This window comes from Leptonotus elevatus, chromosome 3, assembly GCF_054856555.1.
Source record: "Leptonotus elevatus isolate MCC_2025b chromosome 3, RoL_Lele_1.0, whole genome shotgun sequence".
In the NCBI taxonomy this organism is placed as follows: Eukaryota; Metazoa; Chordata; class Actinopteri; order Syngnathiformes; family Syngnathidae; genus Leptonotus; species Leptonotus elevatus.
In genome coordinates, this window is record NC_141241.1 from 27646969 (window position 1) to 27668366 (window position 21398).

A 21398-nucleotide genomic window follows, 5' to 3' on the forward strand; every position below is an offset into this window, starting at 1 on the left:
AGTTTGCTGTGGTCTTGTAGAAGTGTAACTCCAGTGCCACCCTTGACTTTTTGCTACACTTCTACAAGGCTACAGCGTCCAACTTAGGTCAGAGTGCAATTTGACTCTTCAATTTATAAAAATAGACAACTTGGCTCCTCAAATATAAAATGTAAAAGTTGGCATTGAAATTTGCGTCTTGTATTTGGCCCCGCAAATGAACACAGGGCCAGATAAAATACCAACAGTTACAAACATTCATAAGAAGAGTAATGATCTTTCAGTGTCCTACACTTGACCAAAAAAACAAAAAAACAAAAAACATGGAAAATATTCATATAAATCACAGAATGGACATTTGATGCTTGTTATAAATAGCAGGATTGTTTTGTTGCAATAGCAGCTTGTAAAATTCTCCAGGCGGCATGGTGGTAACTGGTTGGCACATCCCCCTCACAGTGCAGAGGTTGTGGCTTCAAATGCGGGCTCCGGACGTCCTATGTGGAGTTTTTATGTTCTCCTTGTGAGATGTTTTTATGGGTTCACCAAATTCCTCCCACATTCCCAAGACAATTGTAAGTAGGTGTGAGTTTTGTCTATCTGTACCGTGGGTGTGCGTGCCTGCGGCTCTGTTACTGTCACTAACTACACTACTAAAAAAACTAAACGGAAATAAGAAAAGGGAAAAGTAACATAATTAAGATATTTGCACATTTGGATTATTTTTTAGCTTTGTGACCTTTAAAAGTTTAGATGTCCGCTCTTTTACGCTGGATACTGGATCAGCTGAAAATCACGTGAACAGATCCGATTTCCAATCTCGGGATTGGGACATCCCTACCAGTGACACCTTCAAGCCTTCATTCTTTTCCCAGTCCACCTTGGATACAGACATAAAAAAAACTACTAAGGCAGTTTTTACACCAAGTAGCCTACCATAAAACAAATATTTAGCACTCCAAGTGTAACAACATGATAACCAACATTAAAATGCAGCAGCACTGGCGGTCCAAGTATTTATTAACAATGAATCATACAATGTTTTGCTCCTAAAACATATACAACAGTATTGTTGTAAGTAGGGATGCACCGAAATGAATTGTTTTGGCCGAAACCGAAAATGAGAAATGCTTGGCCGAAAACCGAAACGCAGAGAAAAAATTATGCCAATTTTTTTATTATCATTGCATTTATTATCATTAATTAAAATTATAATATTACGCAGAGTGAGCAACTAAGCATTTTCTGGCGGTGCAATTGCACTTTATAGTCAATGTACTTCGCACCGGCCGGCACGGATGCGTGCGGTGCGGATGGCGCATTTGTAGGCTATTTGTAGCGGGACACGGTGCGGCGCACTTAAAATCGGCACATTCACATTTTCACCAACGTTTAAAAAAATAAATAAATAAATCGCACCAGTCAATCGGCTTTGGGAACGGACTGCAAAGTCACACACGGCGTCCTGTACAGATCTGTGGTCACCCGGAGATAGTGGTAAGTGTTTACTTGTTTAAAACTGTTGATAGCAATAGTGCTAACATTAGCTAAAATATTTAGCACGGCCACCAGAATGCAAGTGAAAAAGTAGAAGCGCTCGATGGGCTTTCATCAAAGAAAAAAAGGAAGGCGCTGCAGGAGAGTGGCACACCTGTAGTGCAGTACTCTGCAGCACTCTCTTTTTTGACATAGTTTACCAAGCGACACTCTCCTTCTCCGGTGTGCACAATGAAGCTGCCGGTACTCACAAACGGCAGCGAGCAGCAAGGCGGAAACTCACTCCCTCACTTGTTTGCAGCGGTTTTTTTGGTTGTTTGTATGTTTTTTGCTAGCCCCAGCACAACATCCTCTTTCGGCCATATTCTTTTGGCTTGAATTTTATTACAATACATATTTTTTGCCATTTTTCGGCCGAAAATTTTGGGTGGCCGAATATTCGGTGTATCACTAATTGTAAGCAGTTTAAACAGTACCACTATTCTCAAACAGTGGTTCACAAACTTTTCCAAGAATATAAAACAATTTTACTTAATGATCATTCATTCATTCATTCATTCATTCATGTATAGGCACAAATACAAGTAAACATTACCCAAGAACCTTAATGCCTGCCTTCAGAAAAAAAAAGTTTTCAGACCAGCAACCTATTTTTTGTTAATGACATTCAACAGGATGTGAGCTAAAATGTCTGAGTAAGATTTACAAAATTCTGCAGTCAGCACAGTCAGCCTTCAGCACTGCATGTTCTGGAGGGCTGTAAATGGTACGTGTACACTTAAAAGATTAACACTACCAGATGCAACATTTTATCCAGCCAGGACACAAACAGTGTTTGTCTTTAATTCAGGAAATACAGGACAACTTTATCCTGGCTAATGCTGAGATGCAGACAAAGTTCGCCACCAAAAATGAGGCTCACCACATGTCTTCCCCAGACCCTCGCTGGGTGTTCCGGTGGACACAGCTACCGCGGCCCCGGTGCATCACATTGATGGTGGGCAGTAACACAGTGTCGTCACCGGTCCGTCAATACCGATGGGAAGTCCGTCAGTCCTTCACTGATGGACTCCTGTTTTGCTTGCAGACTAACGACAGGCAAAAACTTTGAAACACTGAGGGAATATGTGCTGAAGGAAGCGATTTTTGTCCATCACCCGAACCGTCACTAACCCAAAAAGCAAAGACAAGGGGTAGTCTGGAAAGAAGCACAATGAGGAACAGTAATTGTATAAGAATTTATATTTTTTGTGTAAAGTAGTCCAAACTGTTTCTAAATGAATAAAATTGTGTACTGTTACCCTTGTAAACAGCTTTTTACTGATGGCCCCAAAGTAGCGGTGATAAAGTGTGATTTAGCGATGACGGAAGCGCGGTTAAAAGAACAATGACATAGTGACGGAGTGACAACGGATGGACTTGGCAGGCCTGAAACGACGGACTGATGATGATAGAATGGTGGTTCGGCCGCTGGCGAATGACGAATGTTTCAATGACGCCCCCACCACTGCAACCTACAATTCGGTGAAGAAAGTAGATTTTAGACTCGTAAAAAGCACGTCTAAGTGGTGGAGCAGGTGGTTTGTTTGTTTGCTTGTTTGTTTATATCCACAATGCATCCAGATACAAGACAAAAATTATTGCTAAGCAATCATTTACACTGTTAAAAATGGACTCCCTCTGAAGCTCAAAGCTTATTAACTGGGTTCCAGTAACCCACCACTTACATTGCAAACCCAATTAGGTTGATATCCACATAATTTACCAAAACTTGCAATGAAAAGTATGCCCGTCACATTTTACAAGAAAAAGAATAACAACTTTTTTTTTTAAACAAAAAACACATAGTTTCCACTTTCCAGTGTGGTCCTAAAACAGATTTGGAAAACTATGGGTTATGTTTACTTTTTTTAAACAAGTATAACCCTCGTAACCTCTCTGTTCCATGTACAAGAGAAACTGTTTCAATGCTGAAAGAAACTAGGCCGCAAAATTATCAGATGCATATAGAGGCCAGCACCAAATGTCACTGTGCTGAAATGATCCAGAGGCACAAATGTGCAGAGTTGAAAGGAGTTTTGTCATAGGTGATATGGCATGAATCCGTCTTGTTAATAGGTAGCTAGATCATAGATAATACGGTATCTTAAAAATTGCATTGCTAAATAGACAATACATCGTGATAATTTTTGTTTGTGGCATTTAAAAATCGTTTACAGTATGTTTTTGTTTTTAAAAAAATCTGCTCTCCCTGTCGACTCTCAGATGCACCGTTTAAAAACTTTAAATCAGTCATCCTGATTCATCTCAGATTTGATCAATCACATACTCTCTCTTTTGTGCAATAACTTGACATATTGTCAGGGTCATGCAGTGACTTTTGGAGGGGCAAGTAAAAAACAAACAAAAAAAAAGGGCACATGATAACGTGCCTGCACTGTCCACCCATTTATGGTTCAAACCCATGTCACCACCGAGCCACCATGCGTGGAGGGGTATTTTTCGGCAGGTCTAGATGTTAATATTTTATTCTTGGGACTATACTCAACAATTAACTGCCACATCTCAGCAAGCTACATTGTTTTTGATAGAATGCTGTTATTGTTTTTGTTTTTTGGGTTCTTCATTGTCCCCCTAATTTCTGAAAGCACTACTACTTGTTTCTTATTAGGACCTCAATCTGACTGCAAACCCCCAAAAATGAGCTGTTGGTTAAAATAAAAACAAAGATCATGTAGCGATTTCCACATATATTTTAAAGTACTGTATATTTCAATTCAGCCATCATTGAGTACATGCTACAAGACTTGTATATCTAATCTTAAAGTTACAAACCTGTACTGAAAGTCGTTACTTGTATTTTTCACATTGAGCAGATGCATACTTTTTAGCTGTTCGCTACCTAAATTTTTGCAGCGCGGTTAGACCCGTGCTGCTCGAGATGCTAACGCCAGAGCTACGTGCCCCTAACGCTTGCCAGCCCTTGTAAAAGTATAACAAAACTTGTAACTCTAGTGTCTACATGATTAGCGGATAGCAACAATTCCTAATGGAAGAGGAACGTTAGTTTTACTGTCTGAGATTTTTACCGTGGCGAAAGTGGATGGGAAGGATCGTCATGATCTTTATGAAACTGAGGGGGACATCTTCCTTGCGTCCTCAGAGCCAACCACGCCCAAATGACAGACTTCATTGTAGTTGATAGGCTGATTACAACTTGTGTCACTGCATTTCAACTGAAGCTAGGCTAGCACGCAGTATGCTCTGTGATAATATAATAATATAATATCTACAAGGTCTATCAAATAACGCATTTGTTTTGCTTGAGTTTTCGGCCTTCTTTGACCTTGGCTTTTCTTTACTGTGAGTGAGACTGCGTAAATAAAAACGGAGCGACAAATTTACCGACCGGAGGTGTAGTGGCGAGCGACCTGGCAGAATGAGGGCGCGGACTCGTAGTATGACGTCATCTAATGATCGCGTAATAATAATCATTTGTTTTATGTAAATTTAGTTGCTGAATTTTTGTTTTGAAAGGCAACAAAATTACTTCCACAAACCCCAAAAATTTTAATAAATAATAATATCCATCCATCCATCCATTTTCTTAACCGCTTTTCCTCACAAGTGTCATGTTTGATTTCTGTTTTTGGTTGTGTGTCTCCCTTGGTCTTGTCAACCAATCCGTGCCCTCAGCCACTTGTGTCTTGCCCCAGGTGTGTCTTGTCGTGTCGTTAGTGTGTGTGTATATAGTCTCCTGTCTCTCCTCTGTCATGGTTGGATCATTGTTGCTGTCACCACTGGTGTTTTATTGTTACTTTGATTTTTGGTCTTTTCCCAACTTTGTTGGTTTTGTTTATTTAGAGTTACCCAGTACCCCTGTTAATGTTTTTGTAAAATAAATTATGTTTAGTAGAACATGCATCCCTGCCGTGGTTCTCCTGCCTCCCTGCATTTGGGTCCTCCCCTCCGCAACCGTGACAACAAGGGTCGCGGGGGGCGCTGGAGCCTATCCCAGCTGGCTTCGGGCAGTAGGCGGGGTACACCCTGAACTGGTTGCCAGCCAATCATAAATAATAATAATAATAATAATAATAATATAAAAATAAAAAATAATAAAAAAATAATGGACAAAGGGGCACTTTGGGCATCAGTGCCAAAAGGGCACCCATAAATCCCCACTCTGATCCCCACTCTGCATGTTCCTGCATATTGTTGATCTGCTGCTCTGGCTACAGCTATACAATGCTACACATATCAGAAACTTGAAACTGCATTCACTACTGGATGAATTTCTAATTGGTGACAAAAGTTTAATGTCACTTCTAAACAAGATGAGAAAAACTAGGTAGTCATAGTCGGTTGTATATTTTTTCATAGAATAACCAAAATCATACTATATCGTGGTATACCATTATTGTAATATAAAATTGCCCATAATGTGATTTATACTTTATTCTATATTGCCCAGCACTATTTGGTGCTGGAGTAATTTTTTTTGTACGGGGAAATGTGTGTTTCTATGTTATATAAATATGTACATATGAACTATTTCTTTATATGAATTTGCTGTATTGGTAACAATACAGTATATGTGTTTTTCGTGTGCAAAAATCTGTTATTATTATTTGTGATTTTGGGTACTTGGCAATACCTTTGTCTATATTTCTAATACGAGGAAGTGCTCAAACATTCAATGTCTCAAAAATTTAAGATACATAATTATTATTTTTCAAGTGCTATGTGCTAACCAATACAAACTGATTCATTAAGCAGGAATGTATTTTCCAAAAGTAAGCAGACTGAAAAGTCACCAATAGCAAAAACAAACAAACAAAAAAACAGTCACCATAGTTGCAGCTCGACTGCAAGCTAAGGAGAAGGAACAATTTGGAGCTTGGCAGAATAATGCCAAAAAGACAAAGGCGGCAAACAATGGACCATGCATCTATCTACCTGATGGCACCAGTCACAACATCCATATTCCACTGCAATCCCAGGTACAATGAATCGTTCACTTGTGTACAGTGCCGCAGAATCAGAGCAAAACAATGGAGCTGTTTACACGGACAAGTAGAAGTGAAAGAGTAAAGAATACAAACAGACAATCTGAAATGTGCTGCTGCTGCTGCTGCTCATTGCATAGTTAATCATGAGTCATATGAGTTTTTGCATGTCAAATTAACATTCTGGTTGCGGTTTACTAAAGTTTGCATGTGAAAAAATGGGCACAAACTAGATTGCACACAGAAAAAAAAAAAAATTGGAAACTGAACTACAAATTATTTGCATCTGCCAAATGCTGCACATAATTCAAGGACAGTATTGTCTATGTTCTGGGAGGAGTATGTGCAAAACACCACACCTGAAAGGCAGGTGCAAATCAGCATGCAAAGCGGTTCCAGGTAAAATGAGAGGCAGCCAACAGAGCTTTTACACTCGTGTAATAAAAAGTTTTTAAATGCCTGAAACTAATTATTGTGATTATATCCGACTCAGTATACTCTGGCATTATGCATTGACCCTGGGTACCCCACATAGCAAACGGTGAACACCATCGTATCACATACGGCTTGAAGCTTAACTGAGTGGAAATTGTTCATACTGGTGTAGGTGTTGGGGTTAGGCTCCAGCATTAATGCTAATTGATGTTCCACCATGAAATGTGTTCATATTCATACTATTCTGTAATATGTACTTATTAATATTTCATTATGAGTAAATATTCCATAATGATTATTTTACATCATACTTTTGAAAATAATGACTTTTAATTTAATTTCCAAGATTGTATAAAATAAAATAAACGTTTTTTAACAGTTTTTTATTTTATGATTTTAAAAAATTGTATAAAAACATTAAAAAAAAATTTTTTTTGACAATTTTGGAAATTAAATTAAAAGTCATTATTTTCAAAAGTATGAAAACATTTTTCTTAATTTTTTTTAAAAAGTCCATTTTTAATTTCATAATGTCCTTTTCCACAATTGTCTTTTTATTTCACAATGGCGATTTTCAGCAGAAAAACTTGGTCTGTCAATCAAATCTGCTTAGTTTTCCTAGACACTGGTCATGGCCATTGTTTTGGCGGCAACAGAAGAAACAATGGCGGACTTCAGTGGTGTTTCTGCAGCTCTGCTGACTCTAGCGGATCAAATAGAGCATGAGAATGTGTCCCTTCTGAAAGACACTCCTCTCCTGCAGCAATTCTTTCTGAAACTTGTGATTGCCATTGCCCTGCAATCTTCACAACTCCACGCGTGAATCGATACGGCAAGTGCTGTTGCTCATGTCTGTATGACTCAGCCAGTCACTTAACTGGCTCCGCCTCATGTGATTTGATTGACAAGTTATTCTGTTAAAAGATGCCATTGTGGAAAAAGACATTATGACATAAAAACTGACTTTGTAAAAAAAACGTTTTCTTTTCTTACATAAAATAAATTCAATGGCATTATTAAAAAAGAAAAAAAAAAGAAAAAAGGATGGCATTGTTAAAATAATTATTAGAAAATATTTAATCATAATAAAATATTTGATGCATATTAAAGAATAGTATGAAGAATTTTCATAATGATACTTCATTTTAAAATGTAATGGCCATATTACATAAATATCTGTTATTTATCAAACTCGTTTTTATTTATTGAATTATGATACTTTTGGGCTTCCATACAGAGCCTCCACTAAACTTTTCAAAGTGAATAAAATGTAACATAAATTCATTAATATGCAAGTGAAAGAAAGTAGGAGAGAAAAGGAAGAAAAGAATGAGGAGAGACTTGACCTGACTTAAATTTAAAAGCAAGAATTGTTGTGGCAACAACTACGTTTACATGCAGTCAAAAACCTTGTGTTTTGAAGGCGTTATTGGCTTCACATAAGCATACTCACTGGGGAAATGCCAGAAGAAAAAAAAAGTTGAGTTAAATACAAAACAACAACAAAATGGCTCGTGGAAATCAGATTGGGTTCTCAGGTCACTTTAGAAAGTCACCAGCTGCACTGGCTGGTGATCATTAAAGTACATTTAGAACCTGTGTGCAATGTATGTAATTCGTATGTTCTGTGTTTAATTTTGCATTAACTTCAACTCGAATCTTAATAAACAGCACAACAGATGTTCAGGATCGAATCCACCACCTTCTGGTTGGGAGATGACCACTCTTCCACTGAGCCATGCCACCCCTGTGAAAATGCTACTTATTTCATTTACACACCAAATAAATTGTTGGTATATGTTGACTAGACATTGTTGGTCTTTTCACACTGGCAATTAAGAACATTTGATGATATTCAGATGTGCCACTAACTAAACATTTTTTAATTGGGCCCTGAATTTTAAATTCAATATGTACTGTAATTAATGATTCACTTGGACCATTAGTGCTCCAGTTTATCTATACAGCACATGGAATTGCATTATGTAATCATATACACCATAATCTGCCCAGGGGAACATTTTACTTAAACACCTATAGAACATATTACACTCATATACTGTAAATGCAAAATATCTGGGACTTAATTAAAAAACACATGTAAAACTGATGGCTTTGTGAGGATGCAATGCAAATAAAACATGCACAATTCCCTCAGCACATATTAATAAAATATGTAATATATACAAAGCATCCACACATTAAATGATACTAGTGGTGTAGTGGTACACAGATCACATACCGGTAATTGTGTTTTACAACAATAATTAACAATATTTACAATTTCATATCTACCAATGGATGAAATAGTGGAGCTTGTAGTAAAATATTTCACGAGCGCACACAAATAAGAGGACTCCAGCCCCTACCCAGATTGGCAGAGGTGCCCTGGCCTGATGATCATGGTGGATTGGGACGGCCGGTAGAGAGCTACGGACACCAGAAGATGACCACAACAAATCGGTGACAGCAACTCGGAGAGGTAGCCAGATAAATGAAAGGTGACTGAATGAATAAGACCAAGCTTTCCATCCACTATGAATGGGAGCTTGCTCTCTTAACTCATTTGCTCCCAAAAAACGGATAAATATGTTCTATTTTAGATATGACCAGGTATTTATATTTTTTTTATGCTGGAGCATACAGAAGGCTTTGATGCAGCCTCTGAACTGAGGAGAATGCATGAAACAATAGTAGTTATTACAAAAACGGCCAACAGGTGGCAGCAGAGTACAATCTGTTTCCCCCACTGTTTTAAACAGATTTGTGAACAATGATGAAACTTAGCTATATTCTAATGCTAATTGCTACAAAACAGAAACAGATAGAAATATACTTTTTTTCCCTGATGAAAGAAGAGACTACAATCTTTCTTTTGGTAGGTTCCATGTTTTTACAGCAATAGAACACAATATTCTGTGGGCCTTGTAAAATCAGTCAAAATCCAGTTAAACAGCTGGGAACGAAGGGGATTGCTTCAGTAAAAATGGCTGGGAGTGAATGAGTTAGGTGAATGGACCCAGCAAACAGCTAAAAAATTTGGGTCTATCTGGTGGGACCAGCATCTTTCCTCACTATTGGAGCCTACACAGCACCAGATGGTAGTCGGTTGACAGCTCTACCCTCTCTTCACCCGAGTGTCAAACCCATGCGGCTGCAAGTCCAATGACACAACAACAAAGCCGAAGATAGAACAGTGGCCTCGGGTGTTCTGATGCCAAGTGCACATGTGGAAAGAAGTCCAATAACAGAAACCTGCTTAGGTTCTGATCAGATTCCTCCCAATCACGTTTTTTCAGGTCTCATTGTCATTGTTCACGTAAGCATTGAAGTCCCCCAACAGAAAAAGTTGAGTCGTAAAGAGTGCTCTCCAGCACACCCCGGCTCGGGATACGGCTCTTTTCTGAGTATCGGAGAGAATCAGATTCATTTACGTGATTGGACCGATCTAGTTTCGTGTATTTTTGTAGTGTTGACGCGCTTTACAGCTGCCTTTTTACAATACCATAATAGCACCGCACCGTGGCCTTAATAGAGAATGGAAATATCATACTATGAGATTTTGATTTTGTTAGATCCGCATTTTTTAGTATAAAATATAATTTCACTGTGCAGTGTTCTTATTACTCTCAACATTGTGTGAAAATGCAAGTTGCTTCTCCCATCATTCGTGCAAAGAGGGAGCAAGTTGTTTTTCTCTATAGGAAGACTAAAAAACAAAATTGCAAATAATCATGTTTAAAGGCAAATTCCATCCTCTATTAGATAGTGAGTTCATACATAACACAATGTGTATATTGTATTTAAGGCTCCCTTCCCCCTTTGTGTCATCCATCAAAGTCACTCACCGTCTGCTGCAGGTCGGGGATGATAACGCGGATGACCAGTGAGTTTATGTGAATGTCGTCCATAAGGTGTGGTGATGGTTCAGCGGTGGCCCTTATAGTTTCATAAATGGTTTCTTCATGGGAGCTTTCAGAGGCACAGTCGTCGGAGTAATCGGAAAAACTCTGGGCCATCTCATCCTCACTCGAAGTAGGGCTCCGAGGGATAGTCATCAGGCCTGGAAGATTTAGCTGGGTCAGACAAAGAAAGAGCAATAGTCAATCAGTCAGTCTCACTAACTCAATTGCTTTGTTACAAATGTACATATGAAATCATTAGTTCTGTTTGAGGTCTCCTAAGAGGATGCGTGTTAGTTTGATGGTTCATCCTCATCCATTACACTGCCCATAAGAAGGCACGTGGCGGGAAAGCGTCACAAAAGGTTATACCTCATTAAATTGTGAGTAAAAGAATTGCAGAATGAAGGCACACAATATGAGCCCAAAAAATGATGATTCAGAGACTGCATTAACTGTAATAATTTGAGTTAACCAGACAAAAAAAAAAAACTAATGTAAAATTATTAGTCACAGCTTAGTCAGGCTTTCATGACCGACTTAATTAGAAGACATTCATAAAAGGAGGATAACAGGTGTGCGTCAGATATGAATACCTTTCTTTTAGTCACACCATAATATTGCTCTTACTGCTGAAGCTGTTACTTGAATTTACAAGATGTGACAATTTTTTTTCGGAAGAAATACTCATAATTTTGCAAAAGTGTTAGTTGACAGTCAACTCTTTTGAATTGAAACTGAAAGTAAGCTCCAAAACTGGCAGTGGAAAAATAGACACACAGTTAAAAAGTGTACTGAATGTGCTGAAGGTTACATTTTTGCAGAAGCCTGCTTTGAAATTCATTTAAAATGAACTGAGCATTAGATTGCCAGCATCAAAAGGATGAGTGACCATTTGCATTCTAGTCAGTTGTTGATTCTTTTTTTTTTCTCTGAGAGAGCTCAGTATTGTTCATTCGATCCGATTTGACATGTCATCATCATTGCTCACTCTATTTTTTTTTTATGTGCGTGAGTATGTGCGGGTGTGTGTGTGCATATGTGTGTGCGTGTGAGTGTGTACTCATTAATTCACCTAAAACCTATTAAAAATCCCATACCGTTCACCTGAACCGAATACTTCAGAATCCAGCTAGAGTCGTGAGGTTGTCAGGAGACCCGAGGAAGGATCAAAAAAAAGAAAGGAAAGTGAAATCCAGGACCGACCAGACATCACCTACTACCCACCGGGTTACCAACCAGAATCTTTCACCAACCCCAGAAACATCTAAATTCCAACAAATTAGGGAGACCTCAAGAGACCAAAGGAAAGACTGAGGAAAAAAAGGAAGGATAGATAAAGCAGAGTGAGATTCACCGACATCAGCCTCCACCAATTCAACGACCAGAGGAAGAAACAGATTGTGTTTGAATTTCGATAGATGCTGGTGTGGTGGATCTGGCATGCATGAAAACATCCACCAAAGAGGGGAGCCGTCGACCCCGGCCAGGACAGAGCAAGCACAACCTCCAGGCCACGGCAGCGCCAAGGCACAACCCCCGGGCCCCGCAGGGGCCACCGGCCGGAGAGAAAACCCAGGAGCCAGGAGCACCCCACCCCAAAACGGCCCGCGCCCCAAGCCCAACGCAGCAGAACGGGGCACGGCAGGTCTGCCAGGTACCCCACCGGCCCACAGCCCCCGCTCCCCCTAGAATTAATTCTTAAGCATAGGTCTCCAACTCCGTTCCTTGAGGGCCGCAGTCCAGCATGTTTTTTCAGTTCGTCAGCAAACTCTGCAGAGGTTGTTGGAGGAGGGAAACGTCTAAGTACTGTCGTCCCTCCTCTTCTTTGATGTCTTGACAAATACACACACGCACACACACAAACATATATATATATATTTAATTTTTTTTTTTTATTGAGGTTGATAGCTGTACGCTGCAGGTGAGTACTAATTATCTGTTAGCACCTCTGTCCCCCCACTGACCATTGGTAAAAGTCACTGATCTGTGTAGTCTATATCAGGGGTGCTCAAGTTCGGTCCTCAAGAGCCCCTATCCAGCCTGTTTTCGATGTTTCTCTCCACTAACACACCTGATTCATGATCAGGGTCGTTATCAGGCTTCTGCAAAGCCTGCTGATTAGATGATCATCAGATTCAGCTGTGCTGCAGGAGGAAACAATGTTGACTTTTTTCAAGCTGTAATAAATAGAACATTTTTTTTTAAATAGATGAGTATTTTTTTTAGGCTTGGATAACTTAGCCTGAGTGTCAAGCAGGGAGGTAACAGGTCCCATTTTCATTGTCATTACCTAGCCAGGAATTGAACCCACAACCTTTAAGTCTGAAGTTGGCACTGGAAAAAAAGGAAAAATGAGCTTAGTAAATATAATGAAATTAACCTAATTGCACTCGTCTGTTTTCATACTTGTATTTTTTTTTCATTTATCTTATTACTAGATTATGCAAAATCTTAAAATAAGAAAACTCATGGAACACCGTATTTTTTTTCCATTTATCTTATTACTAGATTATGCAAAATCTTAAAATAAGAAAACTCATGAAACCCCAGTTCAGGGCCTTTGATGTTGGTTAGTTGTCATCTTAAAATGTGGGAAATGCTTGTTTTAATCCTCACAGTACTTAAAACTGGCTGTTACCACTCAATGCCAAGGCTGCTTGATCAAATAAGATAATTAAGTAATAAGTATGTTAAAATAAGCACAATGATATTGCCTGACAATTTCATTTAAAGTAAAAAATAACTTGTCAAATCAAAATAAGCAAATTTGGGTTAAATTTAAGAAATTATATCTTACTTAAGATTTTAGTTTTTGCATTGGGGCCCCAAGCAAAAAGGGTTTGGGTGCCCCGGCGGGCATTCATAGTATACATAGTACGCCATTTTTAAAATTGCACATCTGCATCTTCAATAAACAATCAAATCACCATTAATTGTGCTTCATTCAAGTGACTAGTTTTGTTTTAGTTTGTTTAACTTTAGCAAAAATCCTTCTAAATGAGTCAGAAAACAGGAAAATAAAATTACTAATTGCATGGTCGTTTAAAAAAAGCCTGACTATACATGGTCGTTTAATAAATAAAAGACGCCTTACTATACATGGTCGTTTAAAAAAAAAACCTATATATGCTCATTACAAAAAAATGCTTTTCTATACATGGTTGTTTAAAAAAAAAACGCCTCACTAAATGGTCGTTAAAAAAAAAGCCTTACTTTACATGGTCTTTTTTTATTTAATTTTAAAGACACCTTTTGATACATGGTCATCTTTTTAAAAAGGCCTTATTAAGGTGTTTTTTGTTTTTTTTAACAACCTGAATAGTAAGGCGTTTTTGAGACCATGGTAAGGCGTTTATTTTATTTATTTTTCAATAAAAATGGTTGTTGTTTTTTTAAAGAAAAAAAAAACACCTGACATGGAATTTGACACGGTCAATTGTCATTGCTGCATTGCTAATGTGAAGGATAAGCGGTTTGTGTCAAATCTGTTGGCCCTCTGGGGGCCCCAAGCAGTTGCCTGTCTTGCCTATTGGCATTTTATAATGCATTTGACACACCAGCATCAGAACAGCCACATGTCAAATCAAGTTCCAAGGGATACACATTTTTGGGGGATAACTACATTGCCACAACACCATAAATGTTAGATATATCCATTTTCATGTGATTCATGTAGTTATGACACATGCTGTTTCTAACAACAAAAAAGCAAAACAAATTACAACAAAGCTTGCATTTATGTTTGTTTGTTTTTTCCCATGCCTACAGTATAATGTAGTTTCATTTTCTGTCAAGGCAATACTTGCTTCCTATTCATGCTCGCAACAGGAGTCGACATAAAAGAAAATTGGCCTAGTAACAGATGATTGTAGGAGAAGGAACTAAAACATATTTTCAATATTTTCAAGCTCATTTTAAAGGTCTAAAGTAAAAAGTAATATGAGTTACAGGGATCTTTATTGAGCTGTCTGTAAGATGAGTTGGTGGCTTTAAAGCAGGGTAAAGAATATGTGTGTGTTGTGTTACATAATTTTTGAGGCGAATATGCAGGTTATGACTGCTGCTGTTAAGAAATTAATTTGAATGTTGCACTATTGATGTTACAACTTACATTCCTATTTTAGATACAAACATAGAGACACACTCATTTGAGATAAATTATAGGGTTACAGTAACAATACATAACATGACATTGTGTATACATGCATGCATGTACACTCTTAAAACAGTTAGTTAAAAATAACCCAACTATGTGGTGAAAAATGGGTCTTTTAGTGAAAAAACAACTCAGAAATATCGATCAGATCCTTTAATTGGGACAAAAAATTGGGTCATTTTGTATAAAACAACCCAGCATTTGGGTCCATTTTTGATCCATTATTGGGTTACTTTTGACCCAACTGTTTTTAGAGTGTATAATGTGCATACATAGCTTCTCTTCACATAGCCGGTCCAACGGAGTAGCTAGGAAGCCATATCCGACCGAGAGCTGCATATCTTATCACAGAGGGGCTTGGGCCGTGTTGATCCTGGGTGGTGTCTTAGCTGGTGTTAAGGTACCTCACTTTCATGGTGCAATTGTCCTCCAGGAGCAGGTTACCATTGTGCAGAGATGGGAAAAGTATTGACATCCTCTACTTGAGTAAAAGTACAATTACTTGTGCAAAAAACAACTTTGGTAAAATTATTCACTCAAATAATTACTCAAGTAAAAGTAAAAAAAAAAAAAAGTGCAGGCTCTGAAATGTACTTGACGAGTAAAAGTAAAAAAAATATTTTTACCAGATGTTTCCTCCTACATCAATTTGAAAGAAATTAACTAATGGAGAAACAAATGGGTACACATCAGCCAGTTGACTCTGACTTGCCCTGCGTCGAGTTGACAGTGTTGAGTATCACTCGCTCATGTTGCTGGTCCACTCCTCGCTAGCATGATTGAACCTTATTTCATAATGTGACTGGCCATCTGCAGCGTTCTTCTTACCTAGTTCAAATTACCCACTGTAATGGCAGCGCGCATTGATCTCATATTTACGGGTTGCCCTAATCTAGCCAATTGCACGTCATGTGATAGCGTGTCGTAGAGCCAATCACAAGCTGGGATGTAACGCTTCATATGATTGGCTCTGCCGGGAGACACTGACGGCTGCTTTTCCTTCCAGGTCAAGTATTTTAATTGTAAAGTAACGACCTTGAAAACATATTTAGTAAAAAGTAGAGATACTCATGTTAAAATGTAACCGATAAAAGTAAAACGTAGTCCAAAAAATAAATACTCAGGAAAGGACAAAGTACTGAAAAAACCTACTCATGTACAGTAACAAAGTATTTGTACTTAGTTACTTCCCATCTCTGCCATTGTGACATACTGAATGCCAATAAGACAGGTTAACTGCTGCTGACTTTATGTTGTTGGAGTTGATGTTGAACATCTTTCAAGTTCCTATAAGTCTTTGTATCTCAGACTCTGTCGCCCCGAAGCTGTCCGTAGAGCACCAGGCAGGCCAGTCAATATGTTGGCATTAGAACCGTGTGGTCAAACCATCATAGTTGCCTCTTTGGTATGGTTTGGTATGGTCTCAATGCTCATGGACCCAGTACGTTGCATTATATCTGTGTGTGGGAAACGGCCCTGACCAGTGAAGCCAAGAATGTGTAGGAGGCCTCTAATGTTCAAAGCCTCGAGATCAGGGACGTGCAGTGACCTTTGGAGGGACAGGTGCTCAAAGTAAAAAAAGGGGTACATGATAACGTGCATGCGCTACCCACCCACTACGTTTCAAACCCATATCACCACCGAGCCGCCATGCTTGGAGAGGGCGGAAACATATTTTTGCATGTACGAAACACATTTTTTGTACCCATGAAACATGCTTTTGTACACAGTATTTCCCATTACGCTTGCGTAATTGTGGCACAAATCTAATGCCATACACTTTAGGATGCCATGTTGATGCCTGCCTTACTAAACTTGGTATAAAAATGTTAACGTTGCACTGCCACTAAAAAACAAAAAATTCCTAACCTATCGGTCGGTGACATTCACACAAAATCAACCAAGACAGCTACTGTGACTGTACTAAAATGTGAACAACTTTTCAAAAACTTTAACATCAGAAGTGGGTTATTTAGAATCTCAGGAAACAAAATTCAAAAACTTTATGTAACCAAGTGGTGCAGATATCAATGCAAAAATAAGTAAGGCACACTCCATCCATAAAATTATTGTGTAACAGTTATTTCTACACATTATACAGGACAATTACCGACCCAGTACAACAGCCCAACACAATCTGTACAAATCTGCTTACTAGTAGTTCCTGCTTCATTCAGTTCCTTCTCCTCCACCTCCTCCTTCAATGAGGCCAACACACCTCCCCCCTCCTCCTTCTCCTTCTCCTCTCAGAACGGCACCACCTCCTCACCACCATGACTGGAGTCGCCTAGTCCTTTAATACTTCCTCCACTAGTGGCCTTAACAGCTGATATTTCTGCTGCTAATAATAAATGTATATATAATCATAATAATGTTAACTATTGTGTTCTTAATACACATAGCAATCGATGTAAGGAAAACAACACACACAAAAATATCTCTCACACACACGAACAACCCCCCACCCCCCACCTCACACACACATGTATGTTTATGTGAAAGTAATCCAGCTAATTTTTCCACATATCAAATAATATGGAAGCATTCCTTAACTGCTTACTGTGATATGATCAAATCACAGATGTAGGTCTTCTTGTTGATTTTTTGATGGTGAACATTGCAACAACAATCAATCAATGATGCTCCATTACCAAATCATTTCCATTAAATGTATGGACTACTACTAATATTGAGCCATATTAACAGGCTTGGGGAGTAACGGAATACATTTGCCGCCGTTACGTAATCAGATTACCAAAAAAAAAAAATATTCTGTTACAGTTACAGGAAAAACGTGTAATCAGATTACAGGTACATTTGTTAAAAATGGGGATTACTTCGAGGATTACAATTTATACGATGAGAGAGAGCGAGAGAGCGAGGGAGAGAGAGAGAGGCAGAGAAAGAGGGAGAAAGAGTAAGAGAGAGAGAGAGTGAGAGAGAGCGCATGCACGCCCGCCCGAGTAGGACCGTTGCTACATGTCGGGGAGGTGGGGACGAACAAACTGACTAGTCGTGTCCTCCACACGCAGGCAGTTTGAAAAAGCTTCACGGACGGGAGGAGGAAATGGTGACCGGTATTCACTGGAAATTACTCGTCTTGCTAAAGAAGCAAAAGTTTGAGCTGAGAGTTGAGAGTCCAGCGGCATGCTATGCGCTGTAGCTTCTTGCTAGCTATTCCGCTAGCCTCCAACCATAATGTGAGTTACACCTTCCAAACAAATCTTCCTCCCACCAATTCACTATTTAAACATCATACACAACATGTACACGGCTAAATCTATCTATCTATCTATCTATCTATCTATCTATCTATCTATCTATCTATCTATCTATCTATCTATCTATCTATCTATCTATCTATCTATCTATCTATCTATCTATCTATCTATCAATCAATCAACCTATCCATAGCCTACCGGTACATGCTTTTTAATTACACAAGGATTTTTGCTATTTGTAGGCTGTCCGGGTCCCCATCACCCGCAAATAGTAGGGGCACATTGTATAGAATATATATTGTGGTGATATTTATTTTTATTTTGTCTTCCTGGGCATACTTGGTATTGGAGAAATCCAGTAGTAAGTAATTAATTAAGTAAGTAATTAAGTTACATTACTTTAATATTATGATACTTGGATTACGTTACTAACTACATTTTTTAGCAGGTAACTTGTAACTGTAACGGAATACATTTTAAAAGTAACCCTACAAACCCTGCATATTAAATGTGGTGTCCACCGGGCCTACCTGTCGACGTGCTGCTGCATGGAACCTGCCTCAGCATCTTTGGGCCCCCTTCCTCGGTAATTTTTGCACATTTGGCTTGCACTTTCATGAAGCATTTTTATTTTCTTCCATCTTATTTTTTCGGCACCATCCATTTCCTTCTCACCTGTCTTCTTTCTTTTCGACATTTTTTTCTCTCTTTTTTCCCTTGCTATATTTTGCTACGAGTCCGGGCTTCGGCCTTCCTGGGTGGAGTTTGCATGTTCTCCCCGTGTTTGCGTGGGTTTTCTCCTGGGTACTCCGGTTTCCTCCCACATTCCAAAGACATGCATGGCAGGTTCATTGAACGTTCCAAATTGTCCATAGGTGTGATTTTGCGTATGATTGGTTGTTTGTCTCTGTGTGCCCTGCGATTGGCTGGAAACCAGTTCAGGATGTATCCCGCCTACTGCGCGAAGCCAGCTGGGATAGGCTCCAGCACCCCCGCGACGCTTGTGAGGATAAGCGGTTAAGAAGATGGATGGATGGATATATCTTGCTAGTTGCAAGCTCCTACAACTTAGGGGGTGGGGGGCTGGCGCGCTCGTGCGCTCCTGTGGTAGTTAATTGTCTGCTGCAGCGCTGCTTATTATTGGTCACAAAACGACAATCCAACGAAGCATAAAGGGTCAGTTGGTCACGCATTGCTAAGTTTGTGTTTGACGCTGACTTGAGCCAGCCGTGTGTGTCCTCCTTGCAAGTGATGGCCGGTGAGCGCGACTGCGTGGCCGTCGGGGGCTTGTTGTGGCTTTATTCACAGCCTGTATTTATATAATAGTGAGCTGGCTGTACATATATTTTCTTAAAAGATGGCTATGTGCATTGTAAAACACAAGGGGCGCAAAATAATAATAATAATATTAAACGCCGGTCCAAATCGGCCTTGGACAAACCTCGGCCGTTAGGAATTTTTCCCGAAATCCCCAAAGGTCAGCGCACGCCACTAGTGCCGATCTATGAGGGGTTTTTTTGGCGGGGAGGGGGGGTTCTCGGTGGCCCACATTGGTAGTACTGGTGTGTTTGGCAAAGCTTCTCAATTTTGGGGAAAGAATGGCTGGTAACAGAAGGCACATAAGGACGCAGATGGTCCGCTGCATAAAAAAAAAAAGTAAACAGTTTGCACGCTTGTGTGAATACAAGAAATGAGAGAAAAGAGCAGCTTCTTCATGTCATAATCATTTTTGTTCCAGCTTGAGTTAGAATGCTCATTGCTACATGGAAGAGCACTCTTTCTCGACTAGGCTTTCAACAAACTTGCTAACTTTAAAACTGCACACACACAATAATTGGTGGTTGGCTTTCATTTGTGTATGTACGTTTTGGCCATCTCTTATCCAGTCTGTATTGTCCAGTTATAGGTTTCAGGGGCCTACTAAAGTGTTACTTATTTGTTCAGTTGCTCTCAGTCCACTTCCTGTCAATATTTTTCATCCAGACAGCATGTACCACTGCTTAATTATGTCCTAGTGTACTTTTGAGTTTCCTGCTGTCCTTATAATTTGATTTCTCAAGAACCTTTATTAAAATATCAAAAGTCAACTGTATGTCAATTAATCTCAAGAGGCTCTAAATGTTGGTGGTATTTTAAAGCAATATAATAAAGCTCATATACATGCAAATTAATAGCCCAGCAGTATTGTTTAATTTCCACTTTATTTAAATGGCAATGATGAGGATGACTGTGACTGAAAAGCAGAGTGACAGGCGTAATCACCAGGCCATTCATGCTGCACTGCATGACACTTTGTTTGTTTTGGTTTTATGTGAGCTAACACTATGGCTTTATTTAAGAAGAGCCATCTTATATCAGGGAAATCATTTTTGTCTCCCCTAAAGGGATATTATTGCTTGTATAACAATATGCCTGCCAAATAGATTATGATGTTTATTGTGCATTTGCTGCTCTAAAAATCTGGCCTCCTCTCGGAATTCCTCTCGACAATCATTTTTATAAGCCATAATCGGGTCTATATGGTGTCTTCAAGGCAAACAATAATTTGCACATTAGTGATAAAATAATAACTATAGGCTATCATAGTCAAAAACGGCTGCTCACTTGTTTCCTCAAAACGTCATTGTTTACAGAATTGACTTCATAGCATGACTAAGCATATTGTATAATTTTGTTTTCTTCCAGACTACGTTTGGCATTCCCCTTCCTCCCATGTTATAGACAGCAATGGTAAAGTTCCACCGGCGCCACTTCTTGGCTGTCATAAATGTAATGATGTTGCTATGAAATATATAATTTTAGCAACATCCACATCATTTAAAAGTTCTGAATGTCTAAAATAATATTACTGTACTCCAAAAATGCTGATTTCCTTTTAACTTAATGGCATGGTCAACTATGCACGATGGAAGACATTATTTTAGCGACTATCTGAACTACAAAACAAAGACTGCCCGCATGAAGACACAATCTTTAAGCCCATTCTTACATTAATACCATTCAAGTTTAATGTTCAACAGAAGGTTTAATGGAAAATGTTCCATAATACAAACATGACCTAGTTTTGCCTAATGCTTACATCTGAAGCCTATCTGCACATAATGAATATTCATGAGGAACTATTTTGAGTAACAGGAGGGAATAAACTATTCAACCTGACCTGGAAATGAAGCCACAAAAGATAAACGTGTGGGTGGAC

General features: G+C 38.9%; 1 protein-coding gene across 2 annotated transcripts in view; it reads right to left on the reverse strand.

The window, feature by feature from the left end:
* The window catches only part of LOC147178085 (SH3 and multiple ankyrin repeat domains protein 2-like), a 238302-nt gene that overhangs the window by 179868 nt on the left and 37036 nt on the right, over positions 1 to 21398 (reverse strand). For both annotated transcript variants that reach the window (XM_086070562.1, XM_086070563.1), the window contains exon 2: positions 10766 to 10993. In XM_086070562.1, the coding sequence (XP_085926688.1) occupies positions 10766 to 10975 (210 nt within the window). In that variant the 5' untranslated portion in view covers positions 10976 to 10993. The remainder of the gene's footprint in view (positions 1 to 10765; positions 10994 to 21398) is intronic.